Here is a 22372-nt window from a genome sequence, read left to right as displayed (position 1 = left end):
ACTAAAAATTAAAAACCAAACTTGAGACAGAAAAAGCATTCATCCTCTTTGTAATTAATACGCTAACTTTCCTCAGGTGCAATACTGTGTATTACATTGCCAAATGTAGGAAATTAGAGAATCACTTCTTTTCAATGAATTCATAAGAATAACTACCTCATCTATAAGGCGCAACAGTATGGTAGATTTTCGACAGACCAAACCAAATTGAAGACAAAAGAACATTCAAGTCAGAGAAATTATAATAGAGAAGCACATATCCGGCGAAGGATGAAAGACCATCAGAAAGACATTGAACATACCTCAGACTTCAGTGCAGTCCATCATGAAAAAGTGGAAAAAATATTAAACCACAGCCACACTACCTAGGACAGGCCACCCCTCTACACAGTCACCAGAGAAGAATGGACATGTAAGAGAGGCTACTGTGATGCCAACAGTCCCTCTGAGTCAGCTGCAGTAGCTGCAATGGGGGATGAAGTTCATGGCTCCATAATTTCCAAGGCTTTACGTTAAAAGGGTATTTATGTAAGAGTGACAAAGGAACAGCCTTGGCTAAAAACAAAACATATCCTTGCAAAAAGATTTTACAAAGTGTCACTTAGAAAGAAGATACTGGAAAGATGTGGAAGAATTTTTTGTGGTCAGAAGAGACTAAAGTGGAACCTTTTGGCCTCAACACTAAACGGTACGTGTAGTGCAAGTCTAATACTGTGCATCATCCCTACTGTAAAGTATGGTGGAGGCAGCATCATGCTAAGGGGATGCCTTTCAACAGCAGGGACTGGATATGTGGTCAGGATTGATGGGGAGATAAATGCTGCTAAATATCGATAGATCCTGGATAAAAAAACTGCTACCTCTGCCAGGAAAATTAATCTGCAAGGAAGTCAATCTTTCAGCAGGACAACAAATCAAAGCACACTGCCAGAGCAACCATGGAGTGGCTTCAAATGAAGAAAACTGATGTCCTTGAGTGGCCCAGTCAGAGTCCTGACCTTAACCCTATGAACATCTTTGGTATGACCTCAAGATTGTTGTCTACTGCAGCTCCTTAACTAACCTGGCACAGCATAAGCAATTCTGCAAAGAGGAATGGGAAAATCTTGCTCCATCATATTGTGCGAAGGTAATAAAGTCTTATCCCAAAAGACTACTGGCTTTAATAGCTCCAAGAGGTGTTTCAAATAAATATTGAGCAAAGGGGGACAAATACATTTGAACTGTTAACATTTCAGCATTTGCATTTTTTGTTTTTAATGTATTACATTTTTCTTTGTTTTTGGGTTCTACTGTGAAAAAAGAACATATGATTCACAAATAAAAATTCTCAGTTAAATTGATCGAAATATTTGGTTGTAATACTTAATTATGTAAGCAAAGATTAGGGGCTGAATACTTTTACAAGGCACTGTATCTAGATCCAACTGTGCTGCAGCACTCTGTAGTCTCTCTCTTGCATATTTTGTTTTTCTATTCTTCCTGCCCCACATTGGATTCCAACTGCAAAATTTTGCATCCTCCTTACAATTTGCTTTCCTAGCTTGTTATCATCTGAGTATTTGCTTCCAGTAGACTCGTTGCCTTCATAGAAGATGTATTCTATTGAGGAATAAAGGCTATGAGAAAAATGATTCATCTAGAACTAAGAGACCTATCAAATTGAACGAAAACGTATACAAATGTACAAGAATTGTTGTGGTGCATCCTGTGGCCTGCTATGTTCTAAACGGTAAACTTTTAAATGTTGTTGCAGCTTCATTTATCCTAGCAAGAGGAGAAAATTCCACTAAACTCATTCATGTCCAGTACAGGAGTTAAGTTGCTTGCTGCACAACACCCTGCCTTTAACCTGTGCTCTTGTTGCCACAGGATTTTTTTGTGATTGGTCTGGTTAAACTTCTGGTCAAAATGGTCTCATGGTGTTGATGATGTGAAAAGTGATAAAGGTAATGCCATTAAACATCAGTGGGAGATGATATGGACTCATTATTGTAACAACTCATTATCTGGCATCAAAAATAACTTTAATATAATTGTGAAATAAAAAAGCAGATGCTGAAATTTTGAAATAAAAATGCTGCTAATATTTAACAGATCAGGCTGAAGCTTAAGGTTCATATAGTTAGTAAAAAACAACTTCAACTTATCTCACATATGGTCAGCAATCTGAACTACTTACTCAATTTCTCTCCATTTAAGAGGTGAAAGCTGTTAAATATATCTGCCTTTTCTGTTTTTACTTCAAAATAGTGCACCAGACTATCAAGGTGGTACAAGCCTTCAGGAATGATAGCACCAACATTGTAATTTGTAAGCAAAACTATTTTTTTGCCACAGAAGCAATTATTTATTTCTGTTCTGTAATAATTCATATTTATTGTGCATCCCAAGAGCTCCTGAAAGAGAGCATGGTGAAACAGATGGAGACCATTTATTAACCAGCATCTGTTGTCAGCATAAGGTTTTGGAACAGAATTTGTTGCAGATTCAGCTAAAAATATTATATTTTTAATGTTCTCATATTACTTAATCACTAAATCTTTGAAATGATCAGATTAAACAACCAATGAGATAACATTGTTTCATACTTAAACAAAAAATTAAAAGCTAATCTAACCTACTCATCTTGCTAGATGCAACATCAAATGCTAAATTCATGTTTAACAGTACCATTTTTCTTTCTCACTTTTTACAGGACTTTCCACGAAAACAATAGCTTACTCAGCATGGTAAAAACAAATTGCTCGCTTGAAATTACAGGCCTCTGTAGATCTGTGGAATCTCAGTTACTATTATTTTACTCTACCATTTATGATACACAGGATAGATAATGTATTAGAAAGGGTTTTTTGTAAGTCAATAGGTTTTCAGAGTTTAAAGGTATGGGAACAAGAAAGTGAAAATGATTTGGAAATGTTACAGTAAGACTACAGGTTTGCTTAATCACGTTCTATTTAAAATACATTATTATCAATTGTACGAGTCTACAATACACCCAACTTGATCAAAAAAAGATTACTGGAAATATAACAGAAGGGATAGGCTTCAAGTAGCTGGGGAAAAATAACAGCCATCCAGTATGAAGCTATTGCTGAGTTTGAAGAGTATCAGACTAGGTGGACTAGAATAAGCAGGCACAACAGTAAATGAGCAATAGAAGCAAAATAGGAACTATAGTGAAAGAAAGGACATTCAAAGGTAGGTCACACTGAATAACTACTGTAAATACCAGCGAAAGAACATCTAGAAAACATGTCAGATTCATAATTCAGTAGATAGCCATGCTGAACACAATGTTCAGAGAAATGAAAAACAAATGGAGACAGAGTATTTAATAATTGCATATTATAAGTGCAAAATCAAAAGTCTTTAAAAAAAAATACAAATCATTAAAGTGTGGCCAAAGGAATGAGAGGGGACAGCAGAGGGGATTTGCAACAGGAGATTATGAACTTGCAGGGAAAGAGAGCATGGCTGAAGAACTATGTATCCTGGACTTACCTTCACTAAATACAACCAAAAGCACCAAAAAGAAAATGAAGTAGATAGAGACAAGGTAAAGATTAGCAGTGCTCATGTTGAAAGTACTTCTTCTCTCTTAGAAACTAAAGGTAAAATGTGCAAGGTGGTGGATACATTCTCATAGAGACCAAAGAAATGGAGGAGTGCAAAGGATAGGATTCTGATCAGAATAATAAAAGCACATGATTCAATGTTCAAAGTAAAATTTATTATCAGAGTACATATTTGGCACCACATACAACCCTGAGATTCTTTTTCTGTGGGTGTACTTAGCATGCCAGTCAGCCTACTCTGGAGAATCTCTGGGAGACATTAACCAGAGTCATTATTGAATAGTAAAATGAATCGGTATGTTTGTTCATTGTTGTCACATCTACCAATGTATGGTGAAAACTTGCCTTTCATTCAGTCCAAACAGTCCAAACATTCAATACAATGGTGCATTGAGTTGTACAAAGTAAAACAATAAGAGTGCAGAATAAAGTGTAAAATTACAGAGAAGTGCAATGCAAGTAAACAGTAAGATGCAAAGTCACGGGGTATGTCATAAGGTCAAGAGTCCACATTTAATCTTTAATTATACTGGCTGCTTTACAGAGGCAGCAAGTAGTATAGACAAGAGTCCATGAAGGTTGGATTCCATCTCTGAAGTTCTGAGTGGTGTTTACAACTCTGCAGCTTCTTGCAGTCATGAGCAGAGTAGCTGCTATCCAGAACCAGGATATGGTATAACAAAGGGGAAATGCCGAATTTCTTTAGTCTTCTAAGGAACTAGAGATGCTGGTAAGCTTTCTTGGCTGTGGCAATAACATGCTTGTTCCAGGACAGACTATTTAGTAATGATCACTCAAAGGAACTATAGAAGCTCTCAATACCATTGACCACAGCACCATTAATGTAGACAGGAGCATGTGCACCTCCCCCCTTTTGGAAGTCAATAATCAGCTCTTGGTTTTATGACATTGAATAGTTGTTGTCATGCCATGTTACTAGCTCTCCATCTCCTTCCTGAATTCCAACCCATCATTGTTTGAGATACAACCCTTTAAAGAAATACGACCCAACACTTTATTCTGCACTCTTATTGTTTTACCTGCAAATTTATAGATGGAGCTTGATCAGAAACTGGCCATGTAGTCATGAGTGTACAAAGAGCAGACAGGTGGCTGACAACAGAGCCTTCTGGGGTGCTAGTGCTAAGAATAATCATGGCAGAGATGTTGTTGCCTATCCTTACTGATAGCTTTATCAAAGTCATATCTTGTTTCTTGGAAAGGTCAATTTCATGTCAAATCACCTGATATGAACACTGCAGACCTAACCTTCAGTAGGAAATGGATCTCCCAGTTCATCCACATTTTCTGGTTTGGGAACACCTGGATTGTCCTCTTTTAAACACAGTCCTGAACACCTTTGATGGTCTGATTTACCACAGTGTGGGAAGGGTGGGACATGGTATATACATCTTTGATGGTGTAGCAAAGGTCAAAGGTGCTTGGAACCCTAGTGGTTCTTTGGTAATACACGCTTGAAGTTGGCCTGGTCGAAATTAGCAGCAATGATGAAAAGGACCTCAGAGTATCCCATTTCAAGCTTGGTGACCAAGGGTTAACACATGAAAGCAAGTTGCAATTTGCCAACCCTAACTCAGCTTCAAAGAAGAGCACTGAGAGTAATGGGTTGACGTTGAACGCAGTAATTTCATAATTAAGAAGATAATCGAAAAAAACCTGAATTCCCATAGTTTTAAAGATGCAAAGTTGGTTATGTCACTGAAAGCAGAACGTTATGGTCAGCAGATGTTTTTCAGACCTGAAGAAGCTATACAAAAGTATTCACAGGGTCAAAAAGAAACACTGCTCTTTTTTTAATATATCAAAAATTAGGATTTTTCTATGTACTGAACAATTTCAAAGTTGTTCAAAGTTGCAGGTGACAGAAATATTGCAAAATATATATGCTGTGGAGGAAAACGATGTAATTTGGCGAGATGGTCAGAAATTGGCCGGTATTAAGTAGAGAAGTATTAGGCAATTAATTCTGAAAGAAAGAATGGGGGCCAATACTAATTAGCGAATCACTTTCAAGGACTCTTCATCTGAGGTTCTCGATATTTATTGCTTATAATTATTATTATTCTTTCTTTTTGTATTTGAACAGTTTGTTGTATTTTGCACACTGGTTGTCCATCCTGTTGGTGCAGCTTTTCATTGACTCTATTATGGTTATTGAATTTATTGCGCATGCCCACAAGGATATTAATTTCAGTGTTGCATATGGTGATATACATGTACTTTGATAATAAATTTACTTTGAACTTTTTTTTGTAGTTTAGAAGGGATGGAGGAGAACAAAGTACTTGTGTGCTTACATACACATCTCAGCAGATGGTAGGAAAATGTAAGATGGATTTATACATGAAATAGCATATCCATTTATTTTGTATTTAATCCTCAGAAAACACTCAGTAGAGTACAGCTCCAGTTATGTGACCAATTTTGATTGGATGTTAAAAGCCTTGGGCCTTAATGGATGAAAAAGATAGCCCAATGGTACTCTTAGCAGTTTCTCACAATTCTTTCAAGACTTGCAGTCAGATGTCTTGCAATTTCTGTACCAGAGAGTGAAGCAGCTGCTCAGGACATTCTTCATGGTGTTCCCGTAAAAATTGGTTAGAATTGGGGGTGGAGGTAGCCTCACTCACCACAATCTCCAAAGTGTAGAAGCTGCTGTGCTTTCTTGACCAAAGCAGTGGTGTTGAGGAACCAAATGAAATCCTCCACTATATGCTTCTAAGTCTCTCCTAACAGGAGCCATGTATGAATGGTGACAAGTGACCAGCCTGCACCTTCCAGAAGTCCACAATCATCTTTTTAGTCTTGTCCACTTTGAGCCTTGGGTTGCTGTGCTCACACCATTCTACCAGCCACCCTATCTCCTCTCTGTACGCCAACTCATATCATTGCTGATGAAGCCAAACACTGTTGTGTCATCAGCAAACTCAATGATTCAGTTAAACTGGATCTAGCAATGCAGTCATGCACCAGCAGCGTGAAGAGCAGTAGTTTGAGCACGCAGCGCTGGAGAACGCTGGTGCTCAGTGTGATGGAGCTAGAGATGTTTTTACCAACATGGACTGACTGTGACCTTTCTTGTCAAGACCAGGATCAGTTACAGCGAGAGGTGTTGAGGCCTATACTGAAGAATGACCATATTAATCTATCATTAAAGATGCAAAGATAATTAATTGGAATTGCACTTAGTACAAAAACTTCGATGACTTCTAGTAGCTAGAGGAACTAGGCTGTTACTTTTATGACAAAAATGGAGAAGGAAAGATTTAAATGAGGGAAACATAGTAACCAGAAAGCAGAATCAGGTTTAGCATTACTGGCATATGTCGTGAAATCTGTTAACTTTGTGGCAGCAATACAATGCAATACATGATAGATATAGAAAAAAAACTGAATTACAGTAATTATATATGTGTATATTAAATAGTTAAGTTAAAACAAACAGTGCAAAAAGCAGAAATCAATAAAAAATGGAGTGAGGTAGTGAGCTAGAAACCAGATGGCAGAGGGGAAGAAGCTGCTCCTGAAGCAGGAATGCTCCACTCGGATCCTCAAGCCCGATCTGATCATAACCTTATCTTCTTTCCTGTCTACCCACAGTCATGTTTCACCTCCTGAATTAAAGACTTATCTTCTTGTCTTAAAGGAAATTCAAAGATTCTAGATCCATCACTCTTTGAGCCTCACATTCCGTCTGGGTAGCCTCCGATCTGATACCATGAACATCAATTTCTCTAGCTTCTGGTAATATCTTTCCCTCTTCCCCTTCTCTCTTTTTCCATCCTCCATTCAAGTTCCCCTCTCACACTTTTGCTTCTCCTCATCAGCCCATCACCTTCTCCAGGTTCCCCTCCTCCTTTCCTTTCTGCCATGGTCCACTCTCCTCTCCTGTCAGATTCCTCCTTCATCAGCCACTCTCCACTTCCACTATCTCTTCCAGCTTCTCGCTTTATCCTCACCTTTCCCGCATCTGGTCTCACATATTACATGCCAGTTTGCACTCCTTCCCCTTCCTCACTTTCTTATTCTGGCTACTTACCCCCTTCCTTTCCAGATCTGGCCCGAAACAGCAACTGTTTATTACTCTCCATATACACTGCCCATCTTGCTGAGTTCCTCCAACATTTTGTGTGTGTTGCTCAAGATTTCTAACATCTGCAGAATCTCATGTTTATATCAGACTGGACAACGGGGTGACCCGTTGGGGCACCCTTTGAGAGAAGGGTAGTGAAGTCTGATGCGACCAAAATGAACATTAAATTTTCCTAGATGATATTGGTATTACTTTGGTATGGAAATTGAAGAAGAAAACCTCAGTTTATTAAAGGAGGAGGATGTGTAGCAAGGCAAATATAGCTCCTCCTCATTTAACGACGGACACTTTTGATGGCATCACTCCTAGTTGATCTGCCACCCTTGTGCCTCTCGTTGTCATTCTGGAGACGTGCAGTCCCTTCATTCGCTGTCTCTTCATCTCTTCTGTTTATTCTTTGTCTCTGATCTTGGAGACGTGCATTTCTCTACCACTTTGTCCCTTTCTCTCTCCCCCTCCTGTGCCTGTTTTTGTCATTCTGGAGACATGCAGCCCTTTCATCCTCCATCATTTAATCTCTTCTGCTGTTTGTTGTTTGTCTCTGATCCTGGAGACATGTGGCCTTGGCCTCATCCGATTCTTGTTTTCTCCCTCTCCTTGCCGCTTCCCGACGATGTTTGGCATCATCTCTTGATCATAATGTCCCCCTTCTCTTTCCACATGGCATAATTAGGCTGACCATATTTTTTTTTACCCTAATGCTGGATAGAAGATATGAAGCAGTAACACCAAAGCCTCCAGGATGCTGATTATTCCTGATGATGTGGTTGGCACTCTCCTAAATGGACGTGATATAGTCACCGCTGTCCTTTGACTGCAGCAAAGGGTTTAATAGGTGTCTTGAAGTACGTCGTTACAATAAAAATTATCTCTTATTGATGGGTGGCAGTTAGATCTGTCCCAATCCTGCACGTTATTGGTGATTAGCAGAATATGACCGCTCGAAATAGAGCTGCCCTGTCCTTTTCATCCGGTTAGTGTCAGTGCTGTGAGCATTGTGAGGTGCTTCTGAGGCTGGCCATCCACATGCGTCATGGTGTCGAGTCGTGGTTTCCATCATGCCTGACATCGGCTCTCAGGTGAAAGCAGGGCTGTTGATTTTGGCAAGTGAGCAATTTTATATGAATATATAACCCTGAACTTTGGCTGCATTCTGTAAGTTAGTGCAATTTAAGTTGATTTAGCCAAAAATAGTGCCACTGTAATGCACCATTTGCGCTAATTGGAGGTCACAGACAGACAAACAGAGCATGAGCGCTTTAGTATATAGATAGATATATTATTCCTTTAAACTGTGATACATCTGAGGTTCAATTAACTGAAAAGAATATAAAGGAAGCAGCTCATTGTATTCTTCCTTGAGATTGCTTGATGTTGATTTCATATTTAAAAAACTGAAAATATACCAGAAAAGTATGTATACAGTAGCTAATAAAATAGAAAATATTTCCATTATTAGACAACATTACAAACAATAAGAGGGAAATACAAATGGCCATTTTAATTTCTGAACAAACATACAGTAACACAACACTGTGTTGCTTATTCACTGAGTTCCATGATTGCAAAGTAGTTGCAGTGTGTTGGTCAGATCATTACTGATTTGTGCACATTACAATATAAAAGTCAGAAATGAGCTGCAGTTCAGATACTCTGCTCCACGTGATCCCTTCTATTTGAATGCATTCACCAAATTTGATCAAAAAGACACATTTAGCTATTTTAGTTTAGTGGATAAGCTTGGACTTTTTTTTAATTACCAAAATTCCTTCGAAGAGCTTCTAAACGCTTCTGGATTTTAGGGAGGGATCGGGCACCCGAGGCTTAGTTGTCATGGAATAACATGAACAGTGATGCTCCAAGAAATCCCCACACTAATACAGAATACACGTTCTGTCGTAAATGAACTAACATTGCTCAAAATATGCAAATCATTGGTGTTAATAGAGAAATTCTAACATCATTGCCAAAAAGGTGTGTTTTTGTCGTGAGTAATATACTAAGCTTTATCGACACTATTGCTGCAATTTGATGCATAAAGTTAATATAAATTCATAATGATGTTCAGTCTGACTCTGCTAGTTACTTATTTTAGAATGCTGAATAAAAATGAAAATTACTTTATTTGCCTGTACCTATTCTTACATGCACTAACTTGAAAACCTAAACATTTTTCTGTCAATTCACTTATTTCATCTTTTACCTTTGAAAATGCTTTCAAAACTTATACTCATAACCTCAGCAAGGACTTTGGTTGTAATGGGATATTGAAGCAAGACATTTACAAAGGTAGAAAAATGATCAATCCAAATCAAATAACTGGAAGTTAACTTAATGCATGAATATATTAGATTATACTTGCAGCAAACGTATACTTACGGAGAATCCAAAAGACTCTGTAATAACTGAAATAGCATGTGTTCGTCCTGAAAAAAACATAAAGGACAAAAAAACAATTACACTACCCTTAAGTTATCACCAGGCCTTAGATATTTTTTGCACTGAGCAATAACCAATGAATCCCAACACCAGTGTTTTTTATTAAAAATGTGTGTTTTGGACAGATTGGAAAAAATAAAAACAATTTTTTTTTAGCTCTTGAGGATGAAAACATGAAAAAATTATTCTCTTTTAATTATTGACAGCATAGAATGTAGCAATACCAACTTTATGTGTACTTAAACCAAGCAGGCAACATAATCACAACAAAGGCTTTGCTTTCATCTAATTATTCAAGTAATTAATATAGAAAATTGTCAACTGTTTCCAATTCCTTGATACATCTGATATACATCTATTCCCCCAAAGCTGTATTTACATAGGAATTTATGCAAATTGGCTTCTGGTCTTTTGCACTATTTATTTATGTTTGGAACTTACAGTGACTTTTATTCCTTGCACTTTACCACTGCTGCAAAATAACTAATTTTACAACATATGTTACTGATTCTGATTCTGAAGTTTTTTAAGTATTCGGAACACAGTACTGATGGCAGAATTTAAAACACAGCATGATCAACCAAGAAGACATATTCTGCTTTGTTCAAGACTCAGCCTGCTTTGGATCCAAGTGGATCATATTAACTGCGATGTTGGTGTACAGAAAATACTATAACGGGAACGTACACAAATTCAACTACACTGTGAATGTGTCCATTGACCTTCAACACCATGTGATGACTGGACTTCAATGTAGCTAACATCCTTAATGCTGTTACCAAAGAATCCAATTCTGCTTTAACTCTAGAGAAACACTCCTCAATGACTACCCCCTGTTTTCTAACATCAACCCAATTTTTAATCTATTGCACTAATAGAATGAGTCAGAATGTTCTGGATCAGCATACCAGGAGGGATCTTGTCAAATGTTTTACTAAAATTTATGTAAAGAACCTATCCTATAGCCACAATAGGTTAACGACAGAAGCAATCTCCATGGCTCTTCACACAGCTTTAGACCACCTAGACGACACAAACACCTACGTCAGGATGCTGTTCATCGACTATAGATCTGCATTTAATACCATCATTCCCACAATCTTGATTGAGAAGTTGCAGAACCTGGACTTCTGTACCTCCCTCTGCAATTGGATCCTCGACTTCCTAACTTGAAGACCACAATCTGTGCAGATTGGTGATAATATATCCTCTTTGCTGACGATCAACACCAGTGCATCTCAGGGGTGTGGGCTTAGCCCACTGCTCTACTTCCAATATACATATGACTGTGTGGCTAAACATAGCTCAAACACCAGCTATAAATTTGTTGACGATACAACCATTGTTGGTAGAATCTCATGCCAACTAAAGGAGTGCGGCCACAGCAACAACCTGGCACTCAACATCAGTAAGACGAAAGAGCTGATTGTGGACTTCAAGAAAGGTAAGATGAAGGAACACATATCAATCCTCATAGAAGTGGAGAGAGTGAGCAGCTTCAAGACTTCTGAGGATCTAACCTGGTCCCAGCATATCGATGCAGTTATAAAGAAGGCAAGACAGCGGCTATACTTTATTAGGAGTTTGAAGAAATTTGGCATGTCAACAAATATACTCAAAAACTTCTATAGTTGTACCGTGGAGAGCATTCTGACAAGCTGCATCACTGTTTGGTATGGAGAGGCTACTGCACAAGACCAAAAGAAGATGCAGAAGGTTGTAAATCTAGTCAGCTCCATCTTGGGTACCAGCCTACAAAGTACCCAGGACATCTTCAGGGACTGGTGTCTCAGAAAGGCAGCGTCCATTATTAAGCACCTCCAGCACTCAGGGCATGCCCTTTTCTTGATGTTGTCATCAGGTAGGAGATACAGAAGCCTGAAGGCACACACTCAGCGATTCAGGAACAGCTCCTTCCCCTCTGCCATCTGATTTGCTAAATGGACATTGAAGCTTTGGACACTGATCACTTTTTTAAAAAAATGTACAGTATTTGTTTTTGCAAGTTTTAAAAAATCTATTCAATATATGTATACTGTAATTGATTTATTTGTTTATTTATTTTTATTTTTATTTTATTTATTATTTTGTTTCTGTTAGATTATGTATTGTATTGAACTGTTGTGGCTAAGTTAACAAATTTCATGTCACATGCCAGTGATAATAAAACTGACTCTGATTCTGACTTCAACTGTACTTTGTGCTGCCTCGATAAAGCAAACCATCATAATCAAAGACCCCACCCACCCAAGACATTCTCTTGTCTCCTCCTTCATTGGGCAGAAGATGCAAAAGCCTGAAAGCATGTACACCAGGCTCAAAGACAGTTTCTATCCCACCACTGTAAGAATATTGAATGGTACCCTAGTACAATATGATGGACTCTTGATTTCACAGTCTATTTCATTGTGGGCCCTGCACATTACTTTCTGCCAAACTGCACTGTCTCTGTAAAAATAACATTTTATTCACTTGCAGTTACTGCTGCCTCAGTGCAATGTTGTAATGAAAAAGTCTGCATGGCTGGTATGTAAAGCAAATATTTTCCATTGTCTCTTGGTACATGTGGCAATAATAAATGAATAACCAATATGTTTGTGTACTTAAGACTTGTCTTAACATTTTTCAGAAATAATAGGACATATCCTCCAGACAATAATAGCTTTGAATTCTGTCACTTTTACTCAAATTTTATTGATGTTTTATGATTATGTTTAATGGAACATTATTTCTTTCTTTGTCCTCACCATTAACCCGATACCAGTACAGTTAAAAATACAGGGAAAAGGAATACTGTTCTTGCTTTTCCCAAGTTATATTAGGTAACAACGCTTTTGTCAAAAATAATTTATCTGCTGGGGTTCAAGGGTAAAACATGGATGTCGAGGCAATTTGAAATTTTATCCCAGAATGCAGCTTCAAACCCTCCTAATTCTCCATCCTCTAGTGCTACCTCAACCCCTATATCTTCAATCAGCTTTAATCTCTAGTTTTGAATATTCTATATCCCTGGTCAATATTGCATTTCCATTCTACATTAATTTCAGTGAATTCAATTCTAACATCTTTGTGTTATGCACAATGTCAGATTTCTGTCAAGCTCATCCTTGCTGAATTTCATTGGTCCTGTTCTTTCAGCATTTCATGTCTACAAAAACCTTTACCTCATTCACAATCACTCCTCACCTCTGTAACCTTGCTAACTGAAAATGTTCTCCTTGAGCACTCCAATTCTCAAATGCTGAAGCACCACCACCCTAAACAATCATTCCTATCTTTCCTTCGGAATATTAAGACACTCATGATGAATTTCCCTTTATACCTCTGCATCCCTTTCTCTTCCTTTGAGCCCCCTTAACTAAGATTACATCAGTAACTGAAATATGTATTAAATCAAAAAAGTTCTCTTAAAAATAAAGATGTGATCATCACAAAAAGTTATGCAATTCATATGAAGCTCGAGGAAGCTGAATAAATATTAAGACATGAAGTCACAAACAAGCATCATTTTCATTATGTAATAGTAATGTTTTATTAACTGTACACCTGAAAAGCTTCTAAAAGTATTTTTCTGCACTAACTGCATAGCTTAAATAAAAATTACTCTTGCTGAGTAAATGAAATTATCAAAGAATCCTCAGAAATAGCTCTCACTCTGGAAAACAGCTGATCTATTTAACATTATACACAATGATACAATTGATATTTACTGCAAATAACATGGTGCAGCAAGGCTACATCGTTCGCTTGCGTAACAGTTAGTTCAAGATGTGAGTGACATTTCGCAATAGGGCAACATGTTAGAAACATCGAAGTATATATTATTGTAGTGCTTCTTTATTCAAGCAACTTGGTCTCAAATTGTGAATTGCAATCACATAAAAATCATCACTGCTGCTTATTCATGTTTCGAGATAGCTCAGAATCCCATTCTTCTGGCAAGATTCTAACACCTTCCCACATCAAATATACTAGCAAAGTTTATAGCACTAAACACTAAATAATATCTCATTTTCTAGTAGCGATCCCTGTAGTATTATAAAGTTTCAGCACACATTTTAAAAATAATTGTGTAAAATTCTGCACCATCTGTCAGTATTGACATCAGGTGCCAATTTTCATTAGATTCAGCACTCTTCTCTTTCCTTGCCACCTACAAGTGTTTAAAAAAAATACAAATCACCCAGAGTAATCAAACTGCTAACAATGACCATAAATACTCTGCAGCTGAGAACTAAAGATTATTCAAAATTGTAGCATCACTAATGGCACTGAATTATAGTTCTTAACTGCAGGAACTCAGAGCAAACTGTCAAATACACAAACATGTAACTGGCAAAAATCCTGCAATTAATGGGGTGTTCCTGGTGTTTAAATTACCCAGTTTATAATTAGGTAAAATTTGCAATTCTATGTTCACTGTCTTTTTAATTTACTGCCAAGCACATTATAATAGGGTGTTAATCTATTTTGTCAAAGGGAAACAGTACATCCTCTATTTTAAAAGTATCCAATTTTCTTGATGGCATACAATGTAGAGGTAGGTAGGCTAAATGATTGGACAATAGCTTCCGGATATTCAAACAGATCCTCGGAGAAATTGAATAACTATTGATAGATCTTCCAAGATAAAAAATCTGTACATTTCTCCTTGAATATACATGTGAGCTAATAACCCAAGATATGAAACTACATTATTCATTCCTGTACACAACATTCCAAATGATCCTAATCTTAACAGAAAGGAACACCTGTACAATTGCTTGCTTAAAATAACCGTTTGATTGAATTTTAACTTCAACAAGTTTAAACCTTGCTGAAACGACATTCAGCAGCCACTTTATTAGGTACCTCCTGTATGTTCCCGGTCATCTGCTGCTATTGCCCATCAACTTCAAGGTTCGACATATTATGCATTTAGAGACGTTCTTCTGCACACCACTGTTGTAAAGCCTGATTATCTGAGTTACTTACTGTCACCTTGATCCAGTCTGGCTATTCTCCTCTGACCTCTTATTAACAAGACATTTTCGCCCACAGAACTGCAACTCACTGGATTTTTTTTCCATTTTTGCACCATTCTCTGTAAACTCTAGAGACTGTTGTAAATGAAAATCCCAGGAGATCAGCAATTTCTTGGCTGCTCAAACTACGTCTGTCACCACCAATCATTCTACTGTAAAGGTCACTTATATCACAGTTCTTCCCTATTCTTATGTTTAGTCTGAACAACAACTGAACTTCTTGACCATGTCTGCATGCTTTTATGCATTGAGTTGCTGCCACATGGTTGGCTGAAAAAATACTTGCATTAATGTGCAGGGTACCTAATAAAGTGGCATTGATTGTATATACGTCATTATTGAGACCACACATGGAGAACTGGGAGTGTTCTTAGTCTCCATCCCCAAAGGATGTATACACTCCTTGGAGTCAGTACATTACAGATGAAGAAATGACCCTGAGCTACACTCATTAGGTTTATAAGAATGATTCAACTCATTGAGAGCTAATACTCTCAGAGGGATGGACTGAGCAGAGATCAAGAACCCATTCCTCCTTTGAGAGCCCGTCTCTGGATAAAGGACTGGTTAATCAAGATCAAGGTTGTGAAGGTAGAGTTCTTAGACTACTGTGGGTGTTAAGTTATGAGCATATTCAAGAGAGTAGAGATTTCTTGACAGGACATGAGTGATCAAGTTCAAAGGTGGATAATGCACCGGTTTGGTAGTGACCTTATTAAAGGAGACAGCATCTCAAAGGACTAAATGGCCTACACTTGCTGTTATTTCATTATATCATTTTTAAACTTTTAAATTGGCTGCTGCAGGTTTAAATAAAACACAACAGCAATCTTTAACAGCCAGGATACACACTTTCATACAAGACTAAGTCTGTGACAAGAAGAAGAGAAGTATAACAATGAAATTAGTAATGTATTACAAGAAAGTTTACAAATCACAGCAATCATTATTAACATGTAATATGCAGGCAATATGCCAATATAGAATGTACTGAATTTCACAACTATTCAGGGTTCCAACATGTCATCTCTCTCCAAAGCATGATTATGAGGAAAGAGCTTTTTAAAAAAGTAAAAGCTTACAGAGTGATGCTCAAATGATGGAGCAGATTAGATCTGAATAAAATGCCAGAGGATGCATCAAGTTTAACAAAAATTAAATTATGAAACATTAAAATTGGCATGGCATTCAAAATTATCAAATAACCTGAACAGAAACATAATTGTTTCATCTCTGTTCAAAAATATTCTACAATATAATAACTAATGAACCATTTCCCAACTGAAATTTGCATCCTCAAGATAAGCAAGCTGAACTCACGTACAAGCATAATGCACTCTAAAGAAATGAGCCTGAAAAAGTGTCTGATGAACAACTTCATTAATGTGGAAACTTGCCAGGCAACGTAGATTGGATGAGATATCCACGAATGATAAATCACCGCTAGTTTCTGGTTAGTTTGTGCCACTCTATCATTAGCTTTTCAAAAATAGTAATTGATTAACATTTGTCACTTTCATGATTTGTTGTATTTATAATCGTCAGTGTGTATAATTAATCACATGCCCATTCTTTCTGGCAACATGATTTTTATTGATTGTCAATCAACACTTTTCCAAAAATTAAATAAGTATGGTGTCTCATTTTTCAGACTGTTTACAGTCATAGGTTTGAAAGATGCATTTATTGAAATTTACTTCTCAGTTTCCCTTATTCAAACTTCAGTCTTTCTTTTTGTGTTGGATTCAACATTGAACTTACCTGCACTAGTTCATCCCCCCCCCCTCCGATTAATCATCTATCTTTTAATGTCAATATTCAAGATGATGATCAACAGGAGACACTCGTTATATATTTGTACATGACCACAGAAATCTGTTGCTGTACCCCTCCAAGGCAGACAAACTGGTTCCAAAATAATGAAGGGTCACTATTTAACTTTGAAGACTGATGTTTAAGGTCTGACCAAGGAGCAAGTGCTTCAAAACTGACCAATTTCAGTTCAAGACAGAGACCATGGTCCAGAATGCAAATTGTCTGTCACTTATATTCAGTTCTTGAAATAGTGATCAATTTGGTTTGTGATGAAATTGGGTTCTTTGTCCATCCAGCTGTAAGCTCAAAAGCCCTATCCAATATAGATAGGGTACTTTCATTCACCTCCGACCCCTGGTCAGATCAGCCCTCGATCCCCTGCATTTTGCCTACTCAGAGCACATTACAGTCGACAATGTGTCATCTACCTGCTGAACAGAGCCTACTCCCATTTCGATGAGCAGGGCAGCACTGTAAGGATCAAGTTTTTTGATTTCTCAAGTGCCTTCAATGCCACACAGCACTCATTGCTGGGAGAAAAGCTTCATTCAATGCAGGTTGGCACTTCCATTGTATCCTGGATAATGGACTACCTGACTGTAGACCACAGAATGTGCAGCTGTGTTAGAGATGGCTATAAACAGCACTGGGACCACACAGGGGACTGTATTGGCTCCCTTCCTGTTTATCCTGTATACCTCAGACTTTAGATACAACACTAAGTCATGTCATCTGCAGAAATTCTCTGTAACTCAGTAATAGTTGGGTGTACAGAAGGATGAACACAGGGCAGTCATGGAGGACTTTGTCAAAAGGTCTGTATCATTTTCAGCTCAACATCAGTAAGACAAAGGAGATGATGATGGACTTTAGGAAGACTAAGTCTGCACCGCTCCCTATTACTGTTGATGGTGAGGATGTGGATGTGGTGAGGACCTACAAATATCTGGGAGTGCACCTGGATGACAGGCTTGAGTGCAGCACCAACACAGAGGCTGTGTACAAACAACACACACAAAATGCTGGTGGAACACAGCTGGCCAGGCAGCATCTATAGGGAGAAGCACTGTCGACGTCAGTCCTGACGAAGGGTCTCGGCCCGAAATGTCGACAGTGCTTCTCTCTATAGATGCTGCCTGGCCTGCAGTGTTCCACCAGCATTTTTTGTGTGTTGTTTGAATTTCCAGCATCTGCAGATTTCCTTGTGTTGGCTGTGTACAAGAAGGGCCAAGGTCGCCTCTACTTCCTGGGGAGACTGAGGTCCATTGGAGTATGCAGGCTTCTCCTTCAGATGTTCTACCAGTCTGTTGTTGCCTGTACAATCTTCGATGCGGTGGTGTGCTGGGGCAAAGGCATCAACACGGATGATGCCAACAGGCTCAATAAACTGATTAGAAAGGCTGGCTCTGTTACAGGAGTCAAACTGGACACACTGGAGGCTGTCGTAGAACAAAGGACCCTACAGAAAATCCTTGCGATTCTGGATGTTTCTTATTCTCTGCATACCACATTGGCTGAACAGAGGAGCACTTTTAGTAATAGACTAAGACAACTGCACTGCTCCAAACAGCACTCTATAAGGTCACTCTTTCCCTCGGCCATTAGGCTCCATGAGTGAACTTATAGCTGGAAAAGTGATGACCCCCTCCTGTTAGACTGTTTGAGGTAACTTTTTTTTATTTTCTCTTACTTTTCTTCTAATATTTGTACATCTGTGCACTTGTAATGCTACCTTGACATTGTAATTTCCTTTGGAATCAATAAAGTATCTATCTATCTTAGAAGGATTCACCTAGCTTACTTCCCAGTCTAGCTTCTGCGGCAAGATTTAGCTGCCAACACCCACTGCTTGAGTGGTGGGTCCTCCCCCACCCTCCACACTACCAAGGGTGAGATGCTTCCAGCTAACAAAGTAGTTTAAACACAGTCATATTACTTTTACTGTTACGTGTATTAATTCAGACAAAATTCTTAACACACATTTAACACCTGCAGAGGAATTCTAATTTATAAAAGAGTTTCAAATTTCAAAAGAGTTAGTAACTGCAATTTTCCAAACACAACTATAATTCATACAAACATATTAACAAATTGCAAATGAAAGAGCTGTCCATTGCAGAAACCAAGGGTTGAGGAATAAGTTTGAATTCTTCCTATAACCTCATCTTTCTGTTGTTTTCATTATCATTCCAGACAATATCCCCTTCCCATCTTTTAGATACTTATATTATTTTCCACTAGACAACATAATCTGCATGTGATATTTTCCAGATATCTTTGCTGGGACAAAGTAACTCACACAGATGGTCTTAAAAGCTTCTGGCAACAGAGATCTCAAACACCAACAATTATTGCTGTGAGGGCTGATCCCTTCAGTACACAAACATCCCAGCTCGTGACCAGGTTTGATGTGTTCAGTGACATAACCCCATTGTTTGCATTTGGCTGACGGAGACAAGTCTCCTGCACACTTTGCAAATCTATGCCTCCTACTTCAAACTGCTTGTTGTTTGCAATTTACGTTAAGAACTGGGGACTAGTTCTGCTTTACAGCAAAAAGCTGAAAAAATAATATTTGTTCCAAGTTTAATTCTGACCCTTTGAAAAAGTCATCCAGCTGTGCTAGAAAGCCGAGTTTATCAATAAGCCTCTCAGACTCTGGAAAGTGAATATCTATCACAGATTAAGACACGATTAATGGCATACACAGTCATTCACTTTTTCAGTACTCCACTCTGCTACTTTAACATGACAGGGATGAGAAAGCAAGTTTTAAGTTCTGTTTCCCACTATTCTGCACAATTAACTCTAAAGTTCAAAGTGATACATTGCAAAAGAAAATGGTACCCACAGCAAATGCAAAAACATTTTGATCTTTCGAAACTAACAATTCCGGCATGATTGTGTTTTTCTCCTTCAAACAAGTATTAAAATTGATTTTTGATTTTCCACTTCACAGTTGGGCTGACAAAAAAAAACAGTAACTACTAACAATGAGGTTTTGAAATGCAAATAGCAATCTTGTAGCAGGAGCAGTAATGTATAAAGTTCTTGGTTAAAATCGATAATTTGGAAAGATTCTCTGAAAAAGTAGTTTCTAAAAAAATTGTGAAAAATATTGGGTGCCAGCAATTCTAGAAATACTCTTACTTACAACTAGAATATCATTTCATTTCATTGAATTAATTTGTGTAATGAACTACATAAATATTAGGAAATTAATTGTTGTTAAACTTCATTTGTTTCAAGGAAGCAGGGATATATTATAACTTCTGCAGACACTTACTGTAGGTGTTCCAGGCTCATTCCTTTTGGCACATAAACATTCCAAATTAAATGTAAAAGAGGCATCTGTTCCTTTTTTCAGTATATTGAGATAATTCAATTGCATGTTAAAATTGCTACAGAAAGCCAAATTGTTTTCCCTCTTTCCCAGTTTTTTGTTACCTGTTTCTCTTTTCACAAATGCTTCCTGACCGTCAAAATGTTTTCAACATTCTGTTATTAATTTGTAACAGGAGAACTACCAATATAGAATAAGAAACAAAAGTGTTTACATAAAGCTACTGTTGTGAGATTAAAATCTAGAAACACAAATGCATGGTCAGAAATCGCTCTTTTTCTGTAGCAAAAGGAAGAAAAACTACAGCTGTATTTAATCTTTTTTTCCCATTGTGGTACAGGATAATGTGACACATTTGCAGCCCCTAATTTTTCTTCCCATGGCAGATTCTCAGAAGCTAGTATTTCATATCTATGAAATGCTAAATATAGTAAAATGTAAGAACTGCTTCTCAGCAATATTATCAAATGAAACCCAAATAGATAATGAGACTATCAGGGCAGATGATTACTCTATGAAGAGATCTGAGATGAGAAGTGCAGTGGTTAACAACCAAAAGTACAGCTAACAGTGGAGTGATTAAGGTTGGTCAAGAGGCTAGAATTTTAAGTGTGCACATAACTGAACTGGAGGGACTTGAAAAGACTAGGAAGAGTCGCACCACAGAGATTTCAAAACAAGATTAGAACATACACATCACTGTGCTGCTTGACCCAACAGTAGTGTTTTAGATAACTTATTTACAGTTGTAGAAGCAAAGCTAAATGTGCTCTAGAACAATCAAATTGAGGCAAAAGGGATTGGATGAGGAATTACTTCCATAATCTTCAGAGTAACTGCTAAATAACAACTACCCAGAACAGACCACCCAGAAGGTAAACATTGCTGTTGGAAACACTGGGGAGGTCCCCAGTGTCGCAGAAAATATGGGCAGCAAGGGAAAGCTTCCCCCAAGCCCACCTGCCCCTGATCCCGCCCCATCCCAGCACCCTCCAGCCTAATGAGTCATTAGAAAACAAGATTAAAGATCTCAGAACAAGACAGCTTTATCAGAGGTATAATGAGGGACTGTTGTGTTCACAGAGAAATGACTCACTCACAACTCTCCTGGCAGCACTCCAGCTTCAAACCCAAATCTTGAAGCTTATTGATTAGCTCTGGGGATATGATAGTACTGAATGCCAAAATGTGGTCAATGAAAAATATCCTGAAGTATGCATCTTTTTGCTGTCCAGATGTTCCATGGTTGAGTGAAGAGGCAATGAAACTGCATCTGCTGTTGTTCTGCTGTGACTGTAGACAAATTGGAGTGGATTCAAGTCGCTCCTCAGGCAGGAATTGGTTGTTTCATCACCTTATCACCCTTCAAAACTGATCAATAAGCTTCAAGATCTATGCCTTAGTACCTCCTTGCCTCCTTGTGCAACTGGATTCTCAATTTCCTCACTTGCAGTCCTCAGTCAGTTTGGACTGGCAACATCTCCTCCATAATCTCCATTTGCACAGATGCACCACAAGGCTACGCGCTTAACCCCTGCTCTACTTGCTTGATACCCATGACTGTGAGGCTAAGCACAGCTCCAATGCTCTATTTAAAGTAAACATGTGCAGTAAAAATTGAGGGATTAGCAGTGCAGAGACTTGGCAGCTTTAAATTTCTGGACATTAACATAGTGGATGATCTCTCCTGGGCCTAGCACATTGATGCAATCAAAGGGAAAACATGTCAGCATCTTTAATTTCTTAGGAGGTTAAAGGGATTTGGCTTGTCACTGAGCATATTAACATCTACAGATGTACTGGTGAAAGGATCCTGACTGGTTGCATCATGGTCAGGTCTGGTAATTCAAGTGCACAGAGACACAAGTAGTTGCAGAGGGCAGTGGACTCTGTCCAATATATCATAGGCACAACCCTCCCCACCAGTGATAGTATCTACAGGAAGCACTGCCTCAAGAAGGTAATACCTATTATCAAAGATCTACACTACATAGGCCATGCCATCTTTTCACAGCTACCATTGGACACAAGATATAGAAGCCTCAAGCCCATCCCATCA

General features: G+C 38.1%; 1 protein-coding gene across 3 annotated transcripts in view; it reads right to left on the bottom strand.

The window, feature by feature from the left end:
* vps8 (VPS8 subunit of CORVET complex) overlaps window positions 1–22372 on the bottom strand; it is a 618230-nt gene that overhangs the window by 414576 nt on the left and 181282 nt on the right. For all 3 annotated transcript variants that reach the window (XM_073046772.1, XM_073046773.1, XM_073046774.1), the window contains exon 34: window positions 10072–10118. In XM_073046772.1, the coding sequence (XP_072902873.1) occupies window positions 10072–10118 (47 nt within the window). The remainder of the gene's footprint in view (window positions 1–10071; window positions 10119–22372) is intronic.

The sequence above is a fragment of the Hemitrygon akajei genome, chromosome 5 (assembly GCF_048418815.1).
Source record: "Hemitrygon akajei chromosome 5, sHemAka1.3, whole genome shotgun sequence".
NCBI lineage: Eukaryota > Metazoa > Chordata > Chondrichthyes > Myliobatiformes > Dasyatidae > Hemitrygon > Hemitrygon akajei.
The sequence above is the reverse complement of the archived record's forward strand: the minus strand, read 5'-3'. Positions and strand labels throughout refer to the sequence as shown.